At 45.7% G+C, this 22025-nt stretch overlaps 1 protein-coding gene across 37 annotated transcripts in view; it reads left to right on the top strand.

Annotated features, from left to right (window-relative positions):
* The first annotated feature begins 472 nt into the window (after nt 1–472).
* The window catches only part of SFXN1 (sideroflexin 1), a 45649-nt gene continuing 24096 nt past the window's right edge, over nt 473–22025 (top strand). For 6 of the 37 annotated variants that reach the window (XR_011525034.1, XR_011525025.1, XR_011525031.1 and 3 more), the window contains exons 1-3: nt 473–612; nt 12113–12306; nt 14533–14705. Coding sequence is in view for 24 of the 37 variants with exons in the window: in XM_070568992.1 (XP_070425093.1) it covers nt 14542–14705 (164 nt within the window). In the remaining 13 variants the exon portion in view is untranslated. Of the gene's footprint in view, nt 613–729; nt 1259–1505; nt 1559–2470; nt 2571–10349; nt 10820–12109; nt 12307–14532; nt 14706–22025 lie in introns of those variants that run through there. The other 31 variants (XR_011525033.1, XR_011525024.1, XR_011525030.1 and 28 more) reach the window with 20 other exon arrangements.

Below are 22025 nucleotides of genomic sequence, written 5' to 3'. Positions count from 1 at the left end.
CTCACCACCTCCACTGTTAGCCCCCTGGTCCAAGCCACCATCGTCTCTCCTCTGATTGGTTAACCACGGCAGCCTCCCTAGTGGCCTCTTTCTGCCCTCACGTCATCCCCGCTACAACCTACTCTCCACACAGAGCCAGTGACTCTTTTTAAGACCTAAATCGGGTCGTGGCACTCGTACCACCTAAAATCGCCTTGTAGCACCAGTGGTGCCAAAGTCCACCCTTAGGGAAACACAAGTTTAGGTGAATAAATGAGGGAGCGAGTGAATGGATGCTGACTCCATGCAAGCCCCTGGGAAGAAGGAAACGAGCAAGTGAGGGGCGGCTTCCCCGGGGAAACCGGAACGGCAAACAGCGGCACCGGCCAGGGCAGAGCCGCGCACCGCCCTGAGCGCGAACGTGGGAGCTCCGGATGCAGACCGGGGGCGCGGCGAGGAGCGCGGGCGAAGGCGCGGGCACGGGAGCGGCCAGGCCTGGCCGCGTGGCTGGCCGGGCACGCGCTCCGAGGGCGCGCTCCTGGCGGCGGCGCGCGGGGCCGCGGCGGCGGGCGAGGGCTTCCGGCGGCGCGGAGGCGGCGCTGCGCGGGTCCGGGAGCGGCGGCCCCGGGAACGGTGAGTGGCGGGCGGCGGGCCTGGCGCGGCGGGTGGGAAGCGCGCGGGGACCTGGCGGGGGGCGCGGGCTCGGGCGGGAGCGCGCAGGCGGCAGGCTGCAGGGAGGCCCGGCGCTCCGAGTCGGAAGCCCCATCGGCACGCCCGGGACTCCCGGGGCCGGGGGTCCTTGCACCTGCGACCCCTGCCATGCCGCTGCCTGACAGCTCCCCTCCTCCGGCAGCCTGACCTCCCCCCGAGCTCTCCGGAGCGCCCGCCGCGGAGTGGGTCCCGCCGCCGACGGGAGGGGGCTCCGCCATCCACGCCCCCGCGCGCCCTGCCTAGCGGTCCCGGTGGCCGCATGATGAAACTCGCCGCGGGGAGGACATCCAAGATGGCTGCCGCGGGGACAGGCCACCGCGCGAGCGATTGCTGGGTGGCCGGGTGACCCCGACCCCCAAGCCCATCGTGCTCCCAGCTCTTGTCTTCTCCTCCTCGGGGCCGGTGCCCTAGAACTCAGTCTAGTAGGGAAGCGAGAGGCAAGGAATTGGATAGCAGTGGCGCTTGCATTTCCGTGCTGCCCTCCTTATCTTTCCCACATGGCACATGTCTCCAGCCTTCCCAGAATGACCATAACCACAATATCTACGAAAGGTGGCAGGTGCTTTAGGTCTGTTTACTTGTACATTCTTACAGCCCTGTGAGATACTTGGTTTTGCCTTCATGATCCTGATGAGAAAGCTGGGGCTCAGAGAGGCTGAGTAACCTGCACAAGGTCACACAACTGGCGTCTGTAGGGTGAGGCCATCTGAGTCTCAGCTTCCTCAAAGATGCTTTCTCCTCACAGTGTTGTCTAAAATTGCCCCCCTCACGCACACATCCTTTGTTACATTACCCCTGTGTGTTTTCTTTAATAGCATTTGTCACCAGTTGGAATTAACTGTGTTGGGGCCGGCCCGGTGGCGCAGCGGTAAGTGCGCCCGTTCCGCTTCGGGGGCTGGGGTTCGCTGGTTCAGATCCCGGGTGCGGACATGGCACGGCCTGACAGGCCATGCTGTGGTAGGCGTCCCACATGTAAAGTAGAGGAAGATGGGCATGGATGTTAGCTCAGGGCCAGTCTTCCTCAGCGAAAAGAGGAGGATTGGCAGAAGTTAGCTCAGGGTTAATCTTCCTCAAAAAAAAAAAAAAAAAAAAGGAATTAACTGTGTTTCCTTGCTTGTTTTATTCTCTCTTTATGATCAGGGCCTGTTTGTCTTGCTTTCCTCTCTCTCCCCTGCACCCAGCATTTGTCTGCACTGAGTAGACCCCCCATGAATATTTGTTGAGTGCCTGCTTGAAAAAGCCCAGCTCTTAGTGACATAAGAGTATGGGCACATCACCAGTCCATGGGCCACTGCCCTCTGAATCCCCATGGCATTTTGTTTGCACTTTTCTCAAAGTCATCATCTCTCTTCTACCTCACTTTTGAAGTTTGATTTGGGTGCCTCTAGATTTTCCCTCCTTATGTCCATCCACAGTTTACTGAGCGGCTTCCATGTTCCAGGCATCGTAATGGATGCCAGGGGGTGGCAGGGGCCGGGTACACAGGGAGATGAGGGGGCTTTGCAGCTCTCACAGAGCTGGACTCAGCCTTGACACATAAGATATGTAAGATGAAGGGGAGCTCTTCAGGAGGATGAGCGGAGGCTGTACCAAGAAGTTCTGGGGCCCCACGGAGGTCCTTTCTCCCCTCAGGACTGCAGGTGTCTCGCTTGTAAAAAAAATGCTGTTTGGAGTGAAGGGTCTGTCCAGCTCTGATATCAGATGCTCTCAGTGTATTCAGGGTTAGACTGAGTGCACAGGCTGGTCCACCGTCCGACATATTTGCTCTCTGATGCCTTAGAATGAAATGGGCATTGAGACCCTACCACGCAAGCCGTCGTTAGGTGCATTCAGCTGGACTGTGGCCATGGGTGCAACCAAACTTCTGCTTGAGGTTAAAGGTAAGAAGTCAGTAGCAGTAATTAACAGTCTCTTAAAAAAAAAAATAAGTTGACTGTTGTCTAGAAAGTGAAAAATTATGTCTCAGACTTACACTTAATTGTACAAAGTTCAAAGTTAAGTTTTTAGTTAATTATTAATTTGTAAAATATTTTCATAGGCAGTCTATCTAATCTGTGCGTCAATTCTTCAAAGTGGTGGTGAAATATTCAATGATGACTATGTCCAAAATACTAGTTTGGTAGTATTTGATCATTTTTACAGGCTGATGCCACTGTCTCAAGTGGAAACCAATAGAATTTTTTTTAAAAAATGGGTAAAAATTTTATGCATCCTAAGAAATTGATTAAGAAACCCAAACCCAAAGTTGATCTTAAGGACTGGGATATGAACAATGACTGAATTGTCCGCTGGGTGTTTCACAGTCAATAGAAGAAGGAGCTGTGCATTGTGCGCTGGGGAGGACCATGGCAGGGAGACAGGCAGAAGGCAGTAGCTCTCCATGTCTTCCTGATTCTAGAAAGGTTCCCTGGAATACAGGAGGGTGTGCAGCAGAAAGCCATTGTTGAGTGGAAATGCCCTGTGAAAGAATCTAATTCTTTGTACAGGATTCAGCTTTCTGATTTGTAATTTGGTCTCCTGCCTGGCGACGCCCATAAGAAAGGAATGCTGAGTGTGGAGGACCAGCCCAAAGCCAAACGACTGGGTAAATGTGCTGTGTAGGGTGATGGCCCTTGGCAGACATGTCCTCTCTGGCCTCCCCAGGGTCAGCAGTGTGTTGTAGTCAGGCCCAACCCCCACTTCCACGCTGTGTCATTTTAGGCGAGACACTTGATTCTCTGAGCGACTTTACAAAATAGGGGACATTTTCTTGGAGGGCTGAAATTAAGATTTGCTATCTAACCATACATGGAAAGCCCAGTGTCTGTCACATAATGGGCACTCAGTCATGTCCCCCGTCAGTGACGTTGACAGGCTGTTTCACACCAGCCTGGCCCTTACTAAACAAACCAGGGCAGCCAGACTGTTAACTATTTCAAACTGCAGTGGTTGTAATCAACGCCAGGTTTCAGTTTTAATAAGTTAATTCTCATTGTTCATCTTTAGCCAGGGGTGAAGAGCTTTGTTACTGAATCCCTGATAAAGCACATTTCCTGAGAACTTGTTGGAAATTTTGGAAAATTCTTTTTCTAACAGTTAAGCATTTTCCTGGCATGTAGCTGAAAGTCTGAAATAAAGTTTATCTTGGAGGAAAGTTCTTTTTCCTAGACATTTCTTCTCATCTTTCGGAAGAAGCCCTGGCCACTGAGCCCCCTTGCATGCCTCCCCACCCCCGCCAGCAGTGCCTGCGCTGGTGGGCACAGCTTGAGCCCTTCCAGTCACCAAGGACTGGCTTGTTACGAATGGGCTCTGCCTTCATTTAGCATCTTGCAATAAATAAAGGTTCAAAAGCCCCCTCATACGCCTCAGCTTGCTCATCCTGCCAGCTCTGTGAGCCAGCCCTCAGCTCCATCTTCCAGATGAGGAAATTGAGTCTCAGAGCTGTGAAGTGACTCACCCCGTGACTGCCTGGAAAGGAAGGGACGGACTCAGGACTCTGGTCCAGATTGCATTTGTTCAGGTCCAGTTCTGATTCAGTAGGTCGTCAGGGTAGGCACTGGGCCGTGGGGCTGGGAGCCTCCCTCAACAGGAACCAGCCAGAAAGAACAGGGACAGCAAGCAGCATGATTGGCCAGGCAGTCACCTAAATGTGTATATTGCCCCTGCAGGAGGATAAGCATCGTCCCTCAAATGGCAGGGCCTTTGGTCATTATTTATTTATAATTTTTATATTCTTTCCAGCATAGTGTTTCCAAGACTTAGCTAATCATAGGATACCCCTGGGGTACTTCCTGAAATATCTGATTCCTAGGTCCCACCACAGCTCTACTGAATCCCGATGTCCAGGGAAATGCTTTCTGGGTCACAACCACCTCTCCAGGGAGCGGGGTTCTGGAACTGATGACTAGAGCTTGTAACCAAACTGGTCTGAGGGTAGATGAAATGATATAAGGAAAGCTCTTAGAATAAGTGGGTGTTATTAGGCCATATCCTAATTTTGTCGATAAAGATAGAGAAACTGGGAGCCATGGGCTAATGGATACGAGCTCACAGAGTCGTCGGTGCAGTTGGAGCTGGAACTCAGGTCTGCTGCCTCCACAAAGACGGTCTCTAAGCTCTGCTTATGCCTCCCCTCAGCCCTCCCGTCCAGAGGGTCCAAGTTACAGGACAGTTCGGGAGGTGCAGCCTGGAGCCAGGAATTCAAGTTCAGCTAACCAGCTGGTTCAATGAGCGTATTTGGAAACTAAACTGATCACCATTGCCTCATTGCAGCAGACGTTAACCAGCCGGGAAGGCTTCTGTGCGGTGGGAGGCGGTCCTGGGCCTAGGAGTCAGGGGACGGTCCTCGTGCTTGCATAGCTGTGCGCTGACTGTGTGACACGCAGGCAAAAGGAAGGCAGCATTGCCCTCCCAGAATTGTGGATGAAGATTGTGATGTAATCTGAATAAGGACTTGACAAAAGATGGAGTTAACTCACATTTCCAATAGGCTTATAGTGTTATGAATAGAGAATCTGTGGCCTGGCCCTCACTTCCACTTTAAAAGCTTAGAAATCCTGTAACTGAATTAGTGTGGATTTCAAAGCAGGTTTACTTCGTTGAAATAATGGGTATTTTTGAAAAGCGTGTCCAAACTTGGATACTAGGGTCATTCATATCACAGTCTTCAGTAAGATATACCCAGGTCAGTAAGAGAGTAAGTTGAAGACTTCACCAGCCGAGTTGGGTGATGTCCACACAATAAGCTCTGCGTGGGAAGGGCGTCTGTAAGTGTTTGAGGAAATTTAGGCTCTATTTATTAGAATGTGTTTGCTGGGGCCGGCCTGGTGGCACAGCGGTTAAAGTGCGCGTGTTCCGCTTTGGCGGCCCAGGATTCGCCGGTTCAGACCTGGGTGCAGACGTGGCACCACCTGGCACACCATGCTATGGTAGGAGTCCCACATATAAAGTAGAGGAAGATGGGCACGGATGTTAGCTCAGGGCCAGTCTTCCTCAGCAAAAAGAGGAGGATTGGCAGCAGTTAGCTCAGGGCTAATCTTCCTCAAAAAAAAAGAATGTGTTTGTTTTTCAGCTTATTGTTTCTTGTCTGTTGTGTCTGTCCAAACCCAGGGCCAAGCCAGTGTTGGGTACAGTAAAGGCCTTCAGTGGATATTGAATGCATAAATTACTTTTGTTTTTGGATGAATGAATAAAAACACTTTGAGAAATTTATTTTGATCAGGCTCCATGATACTGTATTTACCCAAAGCCTTAGCCAAGAGATTAAATTTTAACAGGTTTTTTCCCCTTTAAGAGGTTATTTCTGTCCCCTTTGAGGGCTTAATTAATGCATCAATAAATATATAATATGTAAAATAACCTCTTTAGGAATGACTCATTTTGATGCAATCTAATGCTGTAATTATTAATGGGCCCAGATAGCTGACATCCCTAGTAAGTGATTTTGTCTTTAAGTGACTTTGTTTCTTAGCATAAAGGGGTGTCACTCAACCACAGAAAAAAAATTTGTTTTTTTTTAAAGATTGGCACCTGAGCTAACAACTGTTGCCAATCTTCCTTTTTTTTTCCCGCTTTATCTTCCCAAACCCCCCCGTACATAGTTGTATACCTTCGTTGCAGGTCCTTCTAGTTGTGGGATGTGGGACGCCGCCTCAACGTGGCCTGACGAGCAGTGCCATATCCGCGCCCAGGATCCGAACCCTGGGCCACCGCAGCAGAGCACGCAAACTTAACCACTCGGCCACGGAGCCGACCCCAGAAAAAAATTTTTTAATCCTACTTTTTTTCTCATATCAAAAAAATATTTTAATACCTTTGAAATCTAAATTTATCTTTTAAATCATTCGTGAAAAAGATTCTCAAGTCAGAATGAGCGCCTCAGTTGGTCAAGCTTCAGGAAGCTACATAATGCTATTTAAACATACAGAGACATCCCTTCACCAGGCATTTCCTCCTGAAGTCTCTGTTCCAGAATCTTATGTCTCCTTCGCTTCTCTGCACCCCTATTCCATCATTTCATCAGATCTTGGAAAATGAGTTTGTTGAACATCAGAAATCTGCCCATATGGTGTTGTGTCAACCGTAACGTCTTGCTGCTGACCGTCTGCAGTTGCTGACCTAGCTGGTCAGTGGTTAGTGAACTGCTGGGGGAGCTCTTCACATGGTCCCCCTGTGGCTGTGAGGCTCCGCCATCCCTGTCTCCTTTCCCAGCCTGAATTTGTGAAGGTGTTTCGCAGGTTCTGCATAACTCTCAGAGCCTCAGGCAGACACGGCAGGGTCGATCCTCCCCACTGCTGTCTTCTGAGTCTCTCCATGGCGCCCTTCGCTTGCTCCAGGTGTTATAAAGCTGATGAAGTCACATTCTTGAACACTTTCTTCGGCGTGCTTTGCAGTCTGCCCCTTTGAGGGAGGACTGTCCCTTGTCCTTGCCACCTCTGCAGTTGGAAAATATCTATCTTGTTCTCTGAGACTTTCTTTTGAACCATGGGGCTCCATGATCGTCCATGCCACCCCCAGGGTCATCATTAAACTGCACAACGTGATGACTTCCCCCAGTGTGCTCTGCAGAAACTCCTAGTTGGGAAGCACCTGCTGTAAAACTGTCACCATCCATTGCTCATGAAATACTGTCACATTTGGGTGGTCGGGGTGCTTAAGAACACCTTCTAAAAAAGATCTCTTAATCTGGACCAATTTCAGTCTTGGTGGGGAGAGGGGCAAGTCCAGAGACAGCAGGTGCCAGATGGCTGTGCTGTCTCCACATCAACCACACTGCGGGGACCCTGATCCATCCCCTCCGCACCAGCCCAGCGACTTTGCCTCCTTCCCACGAAGGTGCCCGCGGAGGCCCCGGCCCCCCACTGCAGCCCGCTGGTCGGGACTGAGTGTGCTAGGAGCTGGGGGAACGACAGGACACGCCCCAGAGCACAGATCTGCGGGATGCTGCAGGCCGACCAAGTGGCCAGACCCCGCCCAAGCCACAGCGGGCGGGTGCAAAGGGGACTTGCCCAGGTACCCCGCATGGTGGCCGAGGCCATGGGGGAGCCTTCGCCCCAGAAGCCACTGTGGGGTCAGGGCCCCAAGCTGCAGCCCTCTCTGTTGGCCGCCTCACGGTATAAAATGGAGCGGGTCCAGGCTTCCATGACAGGGATCCCCAGCGCCCCGTCGGCCTGCCGCTGGCGCCCTGGCCCAGTGCAAAGAGCCGCTCTCCGCCCACCACCCAGGCGGCCAGGCCAGGCTGGCGGACGGTGGGTGAGGAGGGAGTCGAGTGACCCAGGACAGTGACGGGGACAATGCCTGGCCCCAATGTTTTCAGTGTGGAATAGGAAATAAGTTTAAAAAAAAAAACATGGGACTCCTAAGTATGGAAACTGGATGGTTTATTTAGAGTGGAAGAAGTGAAAACTCTGCATGCCCTTGAAGGTTCGTGTGTGACAATGCCGTCTAATGAGAACGGGAGAGTCCTAGTTAATCATTAGAATGTTCTCCGGCTTGCCATCAGCCACCTGTGTGACAATGTTCCTTGGCATTCCTGATGACCTTTCTGTTTGTGACATTGGTGAGGCGGGGACAGGTTACCAAGTCTGGTGTTTCTCATGCCAGTATAGTGGTGTGTTACCTTCCTGTTGCTGCTGTAACAAACTACCACATGTTTAGTAACTTAAGGCAACACATCTTCTCACAGTCTGGAGGTCAGGAGTCTAAAATGGTTCAGCGTTTCTTCTGGGGGATCCAAGAGGGAATCTGCTTCGTGCTGTCTCCAGCTTCCAGAGGCTGCCCGCATCCCTTGGCCCGTGGCCCTGCGTCCTTCCATCCTCTGCTTGTCCTCCAGTCTGCTTCTCTGCCTCTCCTGCCTGCCTCCTTCCCTTGTAGGGACCCTTGTGATTACATCAAGCCCGCCGTCGTAGTCCAGGACAGTTTTCCAGTCTCAGGACCCTTAAATGCCTCACATCAGCAAAGTGCCTTTGCCATATGAGGTAACATATTCACCGTGCGTGGGGATTAGGATGTGGACCTCCTGGGGGGCCCGTCATTCTGTCCACCACATACAAGCCAGTCGATCCGAGCTCTCAGTGTTGTTTTAGTGGGCGTGGCCTGAAGTCTGAAAATAAGCCTGCTTCCTCCCTTGCTGGATAGACAAGGGGTGGATGTGTGTGACATCTCAGAATCTTACTTTCCTCTTCTGGAAACTGTGCACCGTGGGCATAAAGCACACCATTGTGAAAACTGAGATAGAATGTTCTGCACTGGCGCACGGCAGGAGCTCGCTCTTAGACAACCTCTAGCACAGTTCCTTGTATGTGACACAATCTCCAGAAATGTCGTGGTTCCTTTCTCCATCTCTCTCCTGTTTCTCTGCCTGTCGAAGAAGAGTCTTCGTGAGGCCTCCGTGCCGGTCTCCTTGCTCACACGCGCTGCGGAGCCACCCCGGGGTTATCGTGGTCAGAACTGCGCATTGTCAGTAGACTGGTTTTTATTTCAAAGGAAAAAGGAGGGCCTCAAAGAGACCAATTCTGTGGAGACAGCACTTGATATATTTGAGGGAATAAAACAGCTAAAAGTGAGTAGTAGAGTGGAAAGCATGGCCTGGCAGGGCTGGGAGTCCACTCCCACTTTGGGACCTCCCAGACTTTCTTCTACCCCAGCACCGGTCACACAGCCCACGAAGTCACTTCTCTGTCTGGGCCTCGCTTTCCTCATCTATATGGTGAGCTTTAAAATGGTGGCTCATTTTAAGATCCTATCCAGCTCTTATGCTATTAGAACATTTTTATTTTATAAAGTAGTCATATTTTAAAACTAGATCATGTTTGCCACAACTTGACCTAAATGTTGCTTATATTTAACAAATTGGTGATGGTTTGTTATTAAAACTAGAATTCTATGAAAGCTACTTTGTAATTTTTAAAAACTATTTGTATGAAGCGTAAAGGAGAAATAGCGACAGTGAGAATTATACTTGAAAGGGAAGAAAAATTACTCGGTGCTCAATTTTATGAGAAAAATCCGCGTCTGATATCCGCTGGGGAACACGGCAGATTGCTCAGGCCGGAGAGAGGGCACAGGCAGTGCAGAGAAAGATGCAGGCAGGAAACGGCTCCCAGCTTCATGTATAGCCACAGCCTGGTGCCTAGAGAGCCGGGGGTGAGGCCCAGAGTGCCTGCGGAGTCACACGCCCGGCCTTATGCTAGACCTGCTGAACAAGAATCTTGAGAAGGGGGATGGCATTTGTCTTTGTCGAAAGCTCTCTGGGTGATTTCCATGTGTGCCATGGGTTAGGAACCACCGGTCTCTGCCAGGGGCTTTGCAGGAATAAACAGTTCCCAGAGAAGGGGCATCTAACCAGCCGTGCAGTCTCTCCCGACTTGCTACGACCGTTGCTTAGAAGTTTCAGAACTTACAAAGGTGACTGTCTTTGCAGTGTTCCCACCCCTAGGCTGGCCCTCGGGAGTTATATCCCTCTCTCTTCACTAGCCCAAAATGGGAGTAAGCACCTGCCAAGGTGTTCTTCCTTTTGGCCAATGGGACTGCGCTAGCCTCGCTTCCCCTGCCTTCCAGGACACCACACTCTCCAGATTCCCCACCACTGGTCCCTCCCTCAGCCTCCTCCGCTGTTAGACTTCTCTGACCTCTGAACGCGGAGTCGTTGGAGCTCTTCTCTATTTTCATTCGCTTCCTAGGTGATCCCACCCCATGGCGTGACTTTAGATACAGTCCCAGTGCGGACCATGCCCAGATGTCTATCTCCTGATTGGGCCTCTCCCCTGAACTCCAGACTCACCTGCTCAGCCGCTTCCTGGACGTCTCCGCTTGGACGTCTCCTGAGCATCTCAGACTTAATCCGTCCTAGCTGATTCCTGTTTTCTCCCTGAGACTTGCTCCTCCTCCGGTTGTTCCAACGAAACGCCTTAGGAGTCATGCTTTTTCTTTCTCTCATACCGCACATCCAAGCTGTCAGGAAATCCTGTTGGCTCCATCAGTAAAATATCCAGAATGTCAGCACTTCTCACCACTCCTTCCTACCATCCCCGGCCTGCGCCTCCACCAGCTCTCTCCTGGATTACAGCAGGAGCTTCACAATTGCTCTTCTGCGTCTGCTCTATCTCCCACTGTATCCTCCACACAGCGGTCAGAGAGAGCCTTTTAAATTGTAAGTCCTTTTAAATTTTAGTCTTCTGATCAGAACACTCCAGTGACTGCCATTTCCTTCAGAGTAAAATGCAAAGGCCTTACAGAGGCCACAAGGCCCCAGAGAGTCTGGCTCCAGCTTCAGTGTCCCACCATCACCTGTCTGACCGCCTCATCCCCTGTCTGTCCTCCTCACTCCCCTCCAGCTGCAGGCCTTCTTTCTGTTCTTTGAAGACACCAGACACTTTCCTGCCTTAGGATCTTTGCAATGTCTGTTCCTTCTGCTCTTCCCCCAGATACTCACGTGGTTCAGCCCTCCACTTCCTTCTGGTCTTGCTCCAATGTTATTTTCTCAATGAGGCCCACCCCGATGACCCTATTTAAAGAGGCAGTCTGTCCTCAGATCTTTCTTATCCCTTCTGTTATTTCCCTACACCGTTTATTGCCTTCTGATGTAATGAACAGTTGATCTGCCTTTGATGTTTTGCGCTGTTGCCTGTCTCCTCTTCCATCCCCACCATCCCAATGTCAGCTCCACTGGGGCAGGAATTGCTAATTTTGTTCACTGATGGAGCCCAAGAATGTGTCATATGGTAGGTGCCTAATAGGAGAACACTAAAGGCAGCAGCATTTTCTAGACCTTAAAGGAAAAACAAAGCTAAAAGATTTGTCCTGCTAAGAATTTCTTCTGTTTAAACTTTGGTCTAACTGAGAGTATGAATTGTTGCTTTTATTCACCCATTCAGAAATGGGAGGGGATAAGACCCGATTATCCGCATAATTATATGTAGCAATTATTTGGTGACATTTAAGTGTAGAAACAAATTGTGAACTATACACATAAGTGTACATTCAAGTTATAACCCGTGGACAAGGCCAGTGGGACCTGTTTCTTACAGGTCCGCATTGAGGTAAGTACAGAAATTGAAAGTAAGCATTTTAGAAACTTTCTTAACAATGTGACAGAGTCATATTATAGTTGCTGAATCTAATAATAAAAAATTAGGGCTTTTATTTTATAGCTAACATTTTCATTTAATTTGTCTCAAAATTCATTTTTAATATATTTTACGAAAGTATTGGTTCATGATAGGGATTGGAAATTAGAAAAACCAGAGCAGGTTCTTCCCCACGTGTGGTTTGAGAAGTGCTGGTCAGATGACACCAGGGTTGACGTATGAAGTTGGCGTGAAAAAAAGATTGAGAAATTTTGGGACCTTCTGGAACTTTATGAATCATCTCGTGGATTTTCATAGTCTTCTCTTGTAGTAGTTTTCAGCTTTTTCTACTTTTGTCTTTTTTTCCCCCCAAGCAGTAGAAGTCTCTCTTCAAATGATCGCTGCGATAAAACCCGGATGTAGACGGCAAATACAAGCACACCTGCTCTAGTTGAGTGCAAGCTCAGGGGCTCGGAGCCCCCCGGCCTGCATCCCCGTGCTCCGGGAGGCCGCTGTGGAACCTCGAAGAGCCTCACGTCCCTGCAGACCAGTCTAGAAGCTCTGCCCCCTGGTACGAACTGGAATTTTGTTTGGTGTTTTGTATGTTTTATAAATAATGCATTTGATGTATTCTAATTTGAAATTTAGATATTTCTGCATACAATGACACAGCTCTTTGATGTCCATTCTATTTCTTGTATCCCTGGACTTATTAAACATGCATGACTTTGATGTGTTCTAATTTGAAGTCCAGACATTTCTCTTATCATAGCACAATCGGCGGAAAACCAGCAGGGACAAACCTGTCGTCTAAGGAAGTTGTTTCTTGGTTTATTGCAACCACACGCCAGAGGAACCGGGGGTCTCTCACCAGCAGAGGGGAGAGGGGTCTTTTAGAGCGCCTTGGAGAATGGCAGGGTTCAGACGAAGTCTAATGAAGCAGCTTTGTTCGGCTCACAGCAGGGCTGGGTGTAAAGGTCTGGACCGTGAGGTGGACCCGCAGCCTTGTTTCCTTGGAAACTACAAATTAAGAAAGACGTGGAATGTCGAGTCCAGAGACTCTCTAATCGGAGACCCCACCCCTGGATTGTAAATCCTGGCTCCTCTGCTCCATCGAGTGGGGTGCTTCCTTCTTCCTGTTCTGGCTTCAGACAGCACAGTTCCCAGTGGTCTGTGATTATAGAGAATAAGGTTTCTCAGTGAGATAAGAAAGCAGTGGTCACTCAAAGAAGGGGGTTGTGACACTCTCTGGCTGCATTGTGACCTTGGGAGAAGTATGGCTTCCCACAGACTCTGCAGCTGGCTTTCTCTGTGCAAGCTGTCCCAGCCTGCGCGAGTATGGTGGGGCTGAGTTTTACTTCCTCACTCTCACTGACCGGCTCTTTCACCTGCACTAGATTGCTCAGATCCATGGGCCTCACATGCTCGATGCTGATCCAGTGGCATGAGATGTATTCATTTGAGGTTGTGATACAGGATGAATGACGGGAGTGCCTAGCATCTGCACCTGACATCTTAGCGTGCCTGGGAACTAGTAAAGCACTAAGAAACAGCCTAGTGAAAAATGACCTAGGAAAGAAAACTGCTATGAGAACTGGTGTTAGAAATGCAGGAAAGGGAAACAGGAATAAGAAAGTGATGGTTTGAAGCCTTCATCGTGGCTGCATCCTTTGACCTTCTGATGCTGTGCAGAGCGATCTGGTCCAAGGCAATCACCAGCTACAAGGGGCTGACTCATAGACAAGGATGCAGCGTCACTTATCCTTGTGAAAACTGAAAATGACATAAACACTAGAGGTGTTGTTATATTCCCAAAATGAGTGCTTAGTACCCTGGGGAAAATTCATGCAGTAAGTGCAAAAAGTATCAGGATAGTAAGATATAGAGTATGGCATCAACTTTATTTTTTTTTATTATATGATAATATTTTAGAAAATGTCTGCAAGGAAATGGACTAAAACAACAGTGGTTACTTCAGTGTGGCTGAATTATAGGAGATTTTGTTTCTTTATTCTTTATTTCCTATAATCAGCTTATATTATTCAGAATGTTACAGTAAGCACATATTACAATACAATGCCATTCCAAAGATAAGCATGTATTACTCAGAGAAAGAAATTAGTTGCTTTTGGAAAAAAGTAATGGTTCTTAGCCAGAAAATAGGAGTTTTATGAGGGAAATTATATGCTGCAATGTTATTCCTGTTCAGGGGGTTGTCAGAATGTGTTTTTCCCATTATGTCCCAGTTAGATTTAAGAACATAATTTTTCGTTTTCAATTGGCACTTTATATGCTGAACTAGACTGAATGAATCTGAATGTTTTTTAATTATAGAATTTTTAGCAATTAAGCCTTTTTTTGCACAATTAGTCACTTCTACTGGTAGAAATAACAAATTCAGTAAACCAGAGTACAGTAGTAGTTTGACATTGGTTATTTCACCCAGGAAAAGGGTTTCAAATTTCAGACCCTGTTACTGTTGATGTATTTTTAACTTTTTATATTTCTAGTTTTTCTACAATTTTCTAGATTTCCGAAAGTAAGGAATGATAAAATACAGTGTACTTACAAAGAGAAATATGTGGGAAATTACTGAAATTTGGTTAAGATCAACTGAGATTTGTAGACAAAATTCGCTTTGGATTTAGATTGTCTTTCTGCCATTTATAGCAAAGTTATTTTTGTAAATAGCAATGTGCTCAAATCTTTACTTGAAGATTAGCGTGACTATGAAGTTTCTAAATGTGTAGCAGCATTATAAATGTTAACTAGACTTGTCTTTTTGACCCTCCTCCAGCCCAGGACGATGTCTGGAGAACTTCCGCTGAACATCAACATCAAGGAACCTCGATGGGATCAAAGCACATTTGTGGGACGAGCCAATCATTTCTTCACTGTAACTGATCCCAGGAATATTTTGTTAACCAACGAACAACTAGAGAATGCAAGAAAAATAATACATGATTACAGGTAACATTAATGACTGTGCTTTTTGGCTTATGATATTAATAGATTGTCACGTTAGCCTATTGTCTTTAAACCTTCACTGAGTGATTTTACCACTTTTTTTTGCAATGGAATCCTTTCTACAAAACAAAGAAAAAATGTGGGAAATAGGAAGACTTGTTTTATCCCCCATTTCTGACCCTCAATACAGATATCAAGAGTTCACAGTAATCTGAAAATTAGGCAACCCTCCAACTCCTAGGTACTAAGCTGTGAGGTCCCTGTTTCCCAGCACCCTGCCTCCTACTCCACCGCAGCCGCCCCCTGCATCCGCAGCCGCCCCCTGCATCCACAGCCACGCCCTGCATCCACAGCCGCCCCCTGCATCCACAGCCACGCCCTGCATCCACAGCCACGCCCTGCATCCACAGCCGCCCCCTACGTCCACAGCCGCCCCCTGCGTCCACAGCCAGCCCCTGCATCCACAGCCACCCCCTGCATCCACAGCCAGCCCCTGCATCCACAGCCACCCCCTGCATCCACAGCCATGCCCTGCATCCACAGCCGCCCCCTGCATCCACGGCCACCCCAGGCATCCACAGCCAGCCCCTGCATCCACAGCCACCCCCTGCATCCACAGCCGCCCCCTGCATCCACAGCCACTCCAGGCATCTTTCTGTCTCTGTATGGAAACAGCATCATGCAGAAAGCAAGTTGCCAAGAATTAGGGTGAGTTGGTTGCTTCTGAGATGAAGCCCCGCTGAATAGGCCCCACAGGCAGGAGCTGAGATGGGAGGACGCTGGTGGCAGTGCCTGTGGGGATTCGTAGGTTTGGGATGCACTCCATCAGTTCAGAAGGCCAGGCAGGAGGTGAGAGAAGAGAGAGACTCTAAGGCAGTGGTCACAGATTTCTCAATAAAAGACCAGATAAGAAATATCTCAGGCTTTGTGGACCACCAACAGTTTCTGTCACATATTTTTTGTTTCTGTTTTACAATCCTTCAAAGCTGTAAAACCACCCTTAGCTAGTGGGGCCTAGAAGCCATGGACAGTAGTGTGCTGACTCCCGCTCTGTGGAAAGTCAGCCAGAAGCTGCGAGCTGGATTAGCGGGGGCAGATAGTACGTGCAAGACAGGTGTCTGATGGGCACGTGGGTAGTTGCGGGGGAACCAAGGGCAATTTATAAACTTTGTTGTGGAACGCCGAGATGGCCATATCTTACCATGTGCCAACGTGCATGAAGAGGGAATGCCCAATCAAAACAACAGAGCATCAAGGAGCCTTCGGAGACAGTGCTGAGGACAAGGCAGACAGACAGCAGAAGCCCATGTCAGGAGCTCAGGAGAGTAACTTCTGTGAATCTGGAACAAAAGCCGTAGAAAGAGGAGAGGTTGAGATGAATAGACAAGCGGAAAAGAAGACGTGAAGAAGATTGCAAAGAACTAAAACTGTTAAGAGCGAAATTCAGATCTTCGCTGGCGGCAGTGGGAGAGAACTAACTCGGCAGAAACCACACGGAGAGGAAGCAGAGGCAGAGATGCCAGAAGAAGGCGGAGACGCTCTCCAAGCATGGAGATCAGAGGCTGACAAACTCTTCCTGCAAAGGGCCAGCTGGTAAACATTTGAGGCCTTGCAGGCCATATGGTCTCTGTTGCATATTCTTTTCTTTTTGTTGTTGTCTTTTCTTTTACAACCCTTTGAAAATGTAAAAACCACTCTTAGCTCACAGGCCGTGGGCTGTGGCTTGTTATCTCCTGATATAGATGAAAAGGTGAGAGGTGTGAAAAAAATCCTGTTTAAGGGGAATAGCGAATGGAGAGTGCAGAAGTCACTAACTGTTGCTTATACAGGAGAAACTAAGAAAATGCAAAAGAAGTGATATTAAGTAAATAAAGAAAGGAATTTGCCTCCGGTGAGTAAAAATATGTCTGCAGATTAAAGAGACTCACCGTTTCAAGCAAAGGGATCCACGCCTGCAATTTTTTTTATTTTCTTTTTTCTACAAAGAAACTTTAAAAAATTTCATAAGCATCCAAGAACAGGAAAAAAGTTACTAAAAAAGAATAAATGACAGAGGGGCTCAGTCTTGTCATCTGTACACTGAATCCAGAAGACGCGGGGCAGTGTGTGCAGAGTGTCAGGAGAAAGCACTGTGACCCAGGAATTTTATACCAGATGGTCTTTATTTACAAAGGCAACAGAAAAATATGCAACATCAGAAATAAATTCCTCATAAATCCCTCCTGAGTTCAGGAGATGAAGCAAAATTGAGTTCAAAAATAAGAAATCCATAATACATGATGATTCCTCAAACAATTAAAAATAGAATTACCATATGACTCAGCCATTCTACTTCTGGATATATACACAAAAGAATAGAAAGCAGGGTCTTGAACAGATATTTGTACACTCGTGCTCATAGCAGCATTATTCACAACAGCCAAAAGGTGGAAGCAACCCAGTGTCAATGGATGGATGAATAGATAAAATGTGGTATATACATACAATGGAATACTACTCAGCCTTTAAAAAGGAAGAAATTCTGGGGCCAGCCCAGTGGCGCAGTGGTTAAGTTCGCACGTTCTACTTTGGCAGCCTGGGGTTTGCCGGTTCTGATCCCAGGCACGGACATAGCACCGCTTGGCAAGCCATGCTGTGGCAGGCGTCCCACATATAAAATAGAGGAAGACAGGCACAGATGTTAGCCCAGGGCCAGTCTTCCTCAGCAAAAAGAGGAGGATTAGCAGCAGATGTTAGCTCAAGGCTAACCATCCTCAAATTAAAAAAAAAAAAAAGAGGAAGAAATTCTGACACATGCTAAAATATGGATAAACCTTGAAGACATCTTGCTAAGTGAAATAAGCCAGTCACAAAAGGACAAATTATTGTATGATTCCATTTATATAAGGTCCCTAGAGTAGTCAAATTCATAAAGACAGAAAGGAGAATGGTGGTTGCTAGGGCCTACGGGGCAGGGAATCAGGTGTTAGTATTTAATGGGTAACACTAGTTTCATTGGGGAAGATGAAAAAGTTCTAGAGATGGATGGTGGTGATACATGTTGCACAATAATGTGAGTGTACTTAATGCCGCAGAACTGTGTATTTAAAAATGGTTAAGATGGCAAATTTTATATTACCTATATTTTACCACAATAAAAAAAGAAAAAATAAGAAAGCCATAATATAAACAGACTAGCAATGAAATTGAAACCTGTTAAAATAGAAACAATTGTTGTATTTCTAGTTATACATTTTATAAGCCAAAAGCAATAAAAAATGTTTGTAAAAGATAGTGATATTTATCCAAATCTAAAGCCCTAGATTGTAATATCAAAAAAGAAGAAGAAAGTGGAAGAGTTCAAAGTATACCAAACATCTTGTTTTAAATAGGAGGTAAACTCAAAAATATACATGGTTTTAGTCTTTACTGTGCTAGAGAAACGCGTTATAGAATGGCTTGGAGAGCCTTAATGGTAACTACTAGTCAAGTGAAACCTTAGTATATATCTTCTAAAACCCCAGAGGCTCTATAAAAGCAAAGACAATGCAATCAATGTAACTAAAACTAAAACCAAAGAACTGACATAGAAGCCTTAAATGCCACATAAAATGAGATGGAGCAGGCCAGAGAGCTTAGTAACAATATATGTAAAAAGGATAAAATCAGACTTTAAAAGTGAGTGAAAACACTTAAAAAGCCCAATAATGACATGACATCCCAGTTGGAAGGCATGAGGGTTTCCGGCCACATGACAATTGCATATGTGAGGTCGTTGCTCGTGGGAAAATGCAATGCATTCTTCCAAGAGCCTCTGAGGGCCTCACCTCCTTCCCTCTTCACCTTTCAAGGCATATAAACCCCTAAAGTCTGTGTGGTAAGCTGCCCAGGCCTGCTCCAACTGGGGGTTTAGGGGGATTTGTTGTGGTTTGATGCTGCTTTTGTATATGTCAGCTTATATATATATGTATAATCTGTATTATATAATATGTATATAATATTATATATTATAAACAAAATAATCATGTAATATATGTTCATCAGTAAAACCAATTGCTGAATTAAGGGGTAAGAAATACCCCAGAGTTCCCCTCCTCCCCAGCAAGAGACATGTTCGCCATGGGCTTTCAGGGGAGGGAGCTCAAAGTGCCAGTTGGGGTCAGAGAGATGCTAGGTCATGTTGCACCTGCAGGAAGTGTGTATACCAACCCACAGTTCCAGTGGGACACCAACAATGCTATTTCACTATGAACCCTAAAGGAGGTAATAAAAATAGCTAATATTCCAAAGCAAGGCAAAGGTAACTGCAAATAAAAAGGAAGCTGTATGAAAATCAGACAGAATACAATTCAGAACAAATAGATCAAAAAATTTTGATGTTGATAAAGTGAACATGGAACAGACAGCATTCACGAGCCAGTTAATGTTGCATCAAAATAGACAAAGAAAAGACTGTTAGAAACACAAATAGAACTAGATTAAACCAATAATCGTAGGAAATCCTAACACGTCTTTCTCACTCTTTGCTAGATCGTCTAATCAATCACATCAGAATTATTAAATACTTTCCTGTAACTGTACAAAAGAAAAACCAAAGGTAAAATTAAAAAGTAAAAACAATGAGGAAATTAATATGAAAACTTAAGGGATTGTGCCAAAATTGTACTCGGAGGGGAAGTTTATAGTTTTACGTGTCTCTATTATTAAACAACAAAGACTGACAATAAATGAACGAGAATTCGGCTTGAGAAATTAAAGAACAACACAAAATAACAAAAGAAAATAGCAGACACTGCTTAGTGCATACCGTGTGCTGCTACAGCTTGAAGCACGTTGCGTTTGTTAATTCAATCCACACAACAGCCCTTGAGGTAGATGCCGTTGTTCGCTCCCTTTTTCAGATGAAAGAACTAAGGTTTAACTATCTCAGGGTCCTGACACCAGTAAGTGGTGGAGCCAGGATAGGAACCCGGACAGGCTGACTCCAGAGCTCATGCTTGAACCACTGCAGATACTGCTTTTCAAGGAAAGCGGAGGGGAGTTAATATTTTTTACCAGTCAGAAATTAACTAATAGAATTGAAAAATAAATGTAAGAAGTAGTTCTTTGATAAACCCAGTAAATAAGTAATAAGCCCCTAAACACGTTGAATCAATACAAAATAAATAAAACCCCAAGTTTGTAACAAGAGGAATAAGAAAGTTACCTAAAAGAGAAATAGAAATGTAAAAATAAAGATTACTGGGGCTGGCCCCATGGCCTACTGGTTAAATTTGGCACCCTCCACTTCAGTGGCCAGGGTGTAGTTCCTGGGCATGGACCTACGCGCTCGTCAGCAGCTGTGCTGTGGTGGCAACCAACATACAAAATAGAGGAAGATTGACACAGATGTTAGTTCAGGGTAGATCCTCTTGAGCAAACAGATAGAAATAAGTAATAAATAAATAAAGACTGCTATTTAGCTTTTTGCTAAAAATTTTGGAAATCTTGGTGAAATATATCACCTTCTGTGAATATACAAATTACCAAAATTGACTCAGTCCAGAGAAGGCAAGGAAAGAGAAAAAAGGAACAAGGAAGAGATGAGACAAATAGAAAACAAATAGCAACATGGTAAAAAAAAAAAAAAGCTTTCTACAAAAATCTCTGAGGCCAGTTGGCTTTACAGGTAAAAGGAATAATTTCTCCATGGGAAGAAATAATACCAGTTCTATCACAAACTCTCTCAGAAAACAGAACAGAGGGGAACACTTCCCCATTCATTTTGTTATGTTCTTTTTTTTTTTTTTTTTTTACTGGGGAGATTCACCCTCAGCTAACATCTGTGCCAGTCTTCCTCTTTTTGCTTGAGGAAGATTCGCCCTGAGCTAACATCTGTGCCAGTCTTCCTCTGTTTTGTATGTGGGACGTTGACAAACGGTGTAGGTCCATGCCCAGGAACAAAACCCAGGCTGCTGGAATGGAGCGTGCCAAACTTAACCACTAGGCCTCAGGACAGACCCTCCGCATTCATTTTATGAAACCACAAATACCCCGATAACAAAAGCAGACAAAGGATTACAGGAAAAAAAAATAGAGATCAATATCCCTCATAAATATAAACACAGAAGTCTTCAACAAAACCCAACAAATTAAATCTAGCCGTATACAAAAAGGATAATACTCAGAATAAGCAGATTCCAAGTGAGGTTATAACAAGAATGCAAGATTGTTTTACATTAGAAAACCACTCTATCAGTAGAGTAAAACAGAAAGCCATATGATCATCTCACTAGATGCAGAAAAACAGACAAAATCCAGCATCCATTCATGATGAAACTCTCAGCAGATTAGGAATAAAAGGGATACAGTACATCCACAAAAAACCTACAACGAACATCAAACTTAATGGTGAAAAAATGGAAACTTTTCTCCTAAGATCAGGAACAAGGCAAGGATTTCAGCTCTCGCTAGTTCTATTCAGCATTGTGGTGGGTCCTAGCTAATGCAATAAGAGAAAAGGGTAACAGCAATAAATGATACACAGGTAGGAAAGGAAGAACTAAAACTCTCTTAATTCACTGAAAACATGATGTACTGTCATGCATCACTTCTCAGTATGGATACCTAGACTGTGCGGTACTGATCTCATGGGAACACATCATCTATGTGGTTCATCATTGACCAAAACATCATTATACAGCACATGACTGTATATAGAAAGAACCTACCAAAAAAAAAAAATGCAACTAGAGTAAGTGTGTTTAACATAGTCACACGATATAAGATCAATAACAAAAATCAATTATACATCTATGTAGTAACATTTAACAACTGGAAATTGAAATTTTAAAAATAATACTATTTTCAGTAGCAACAAAAATATTAAATACTTGGAGATCACTTTAACAAAATATGTTAAATACACCAAAATACATAAAAAAAAATTACAGAGAGAAATCAAAGAAGACAATAAATGAACTGAGAATTCTGCTTAAGAAATTCAAGAACAAGACAAAATAATAAAAAGAAAATACGAACACTGCCTAGCACTTACCTGTGTACTGCTGCTGCTTGAAGCAATTTAAATGGAGAGACATGCCATGTTCATGGATTGGAAGACTCAATATTGTTAAGATGTCATCTCTTCCCAAATTGATCTAGAGATGCAGCATAATTACCTAAATCCCAGGAGGTTTTTTGTGGAAATTGACAAACTAATCCTAAAATTTATATGGGAATACAAAAGACATAGAATATTCAAGACAATTTTGAAAAAGAGCAAGTTGAAGGACTTATACTATCTGATTTCAAGACTTACTATAAAGCTCTAGTAATCAAGACAGTATAGCATTGCTGTAAGGA

Source organism: Equus przewalskii, chromosome 13 (genome assembly GCF_037783145.1).
Source record: "Equus przewalskii isolate Varuska chromosome 13, EquPr2, whole genome shotgun sequence".
Classification (NCBI taxonomy): Eukaryota; Metazoa; Chordata; class Mammalia; order Perissodactyla; family Equidae; genus Equus; species Equus przewalskii.
Note: the sequence above shows the minus strand (reverse complement) of the source record. Positions and strands in the feature narration are given on the sequence as shown.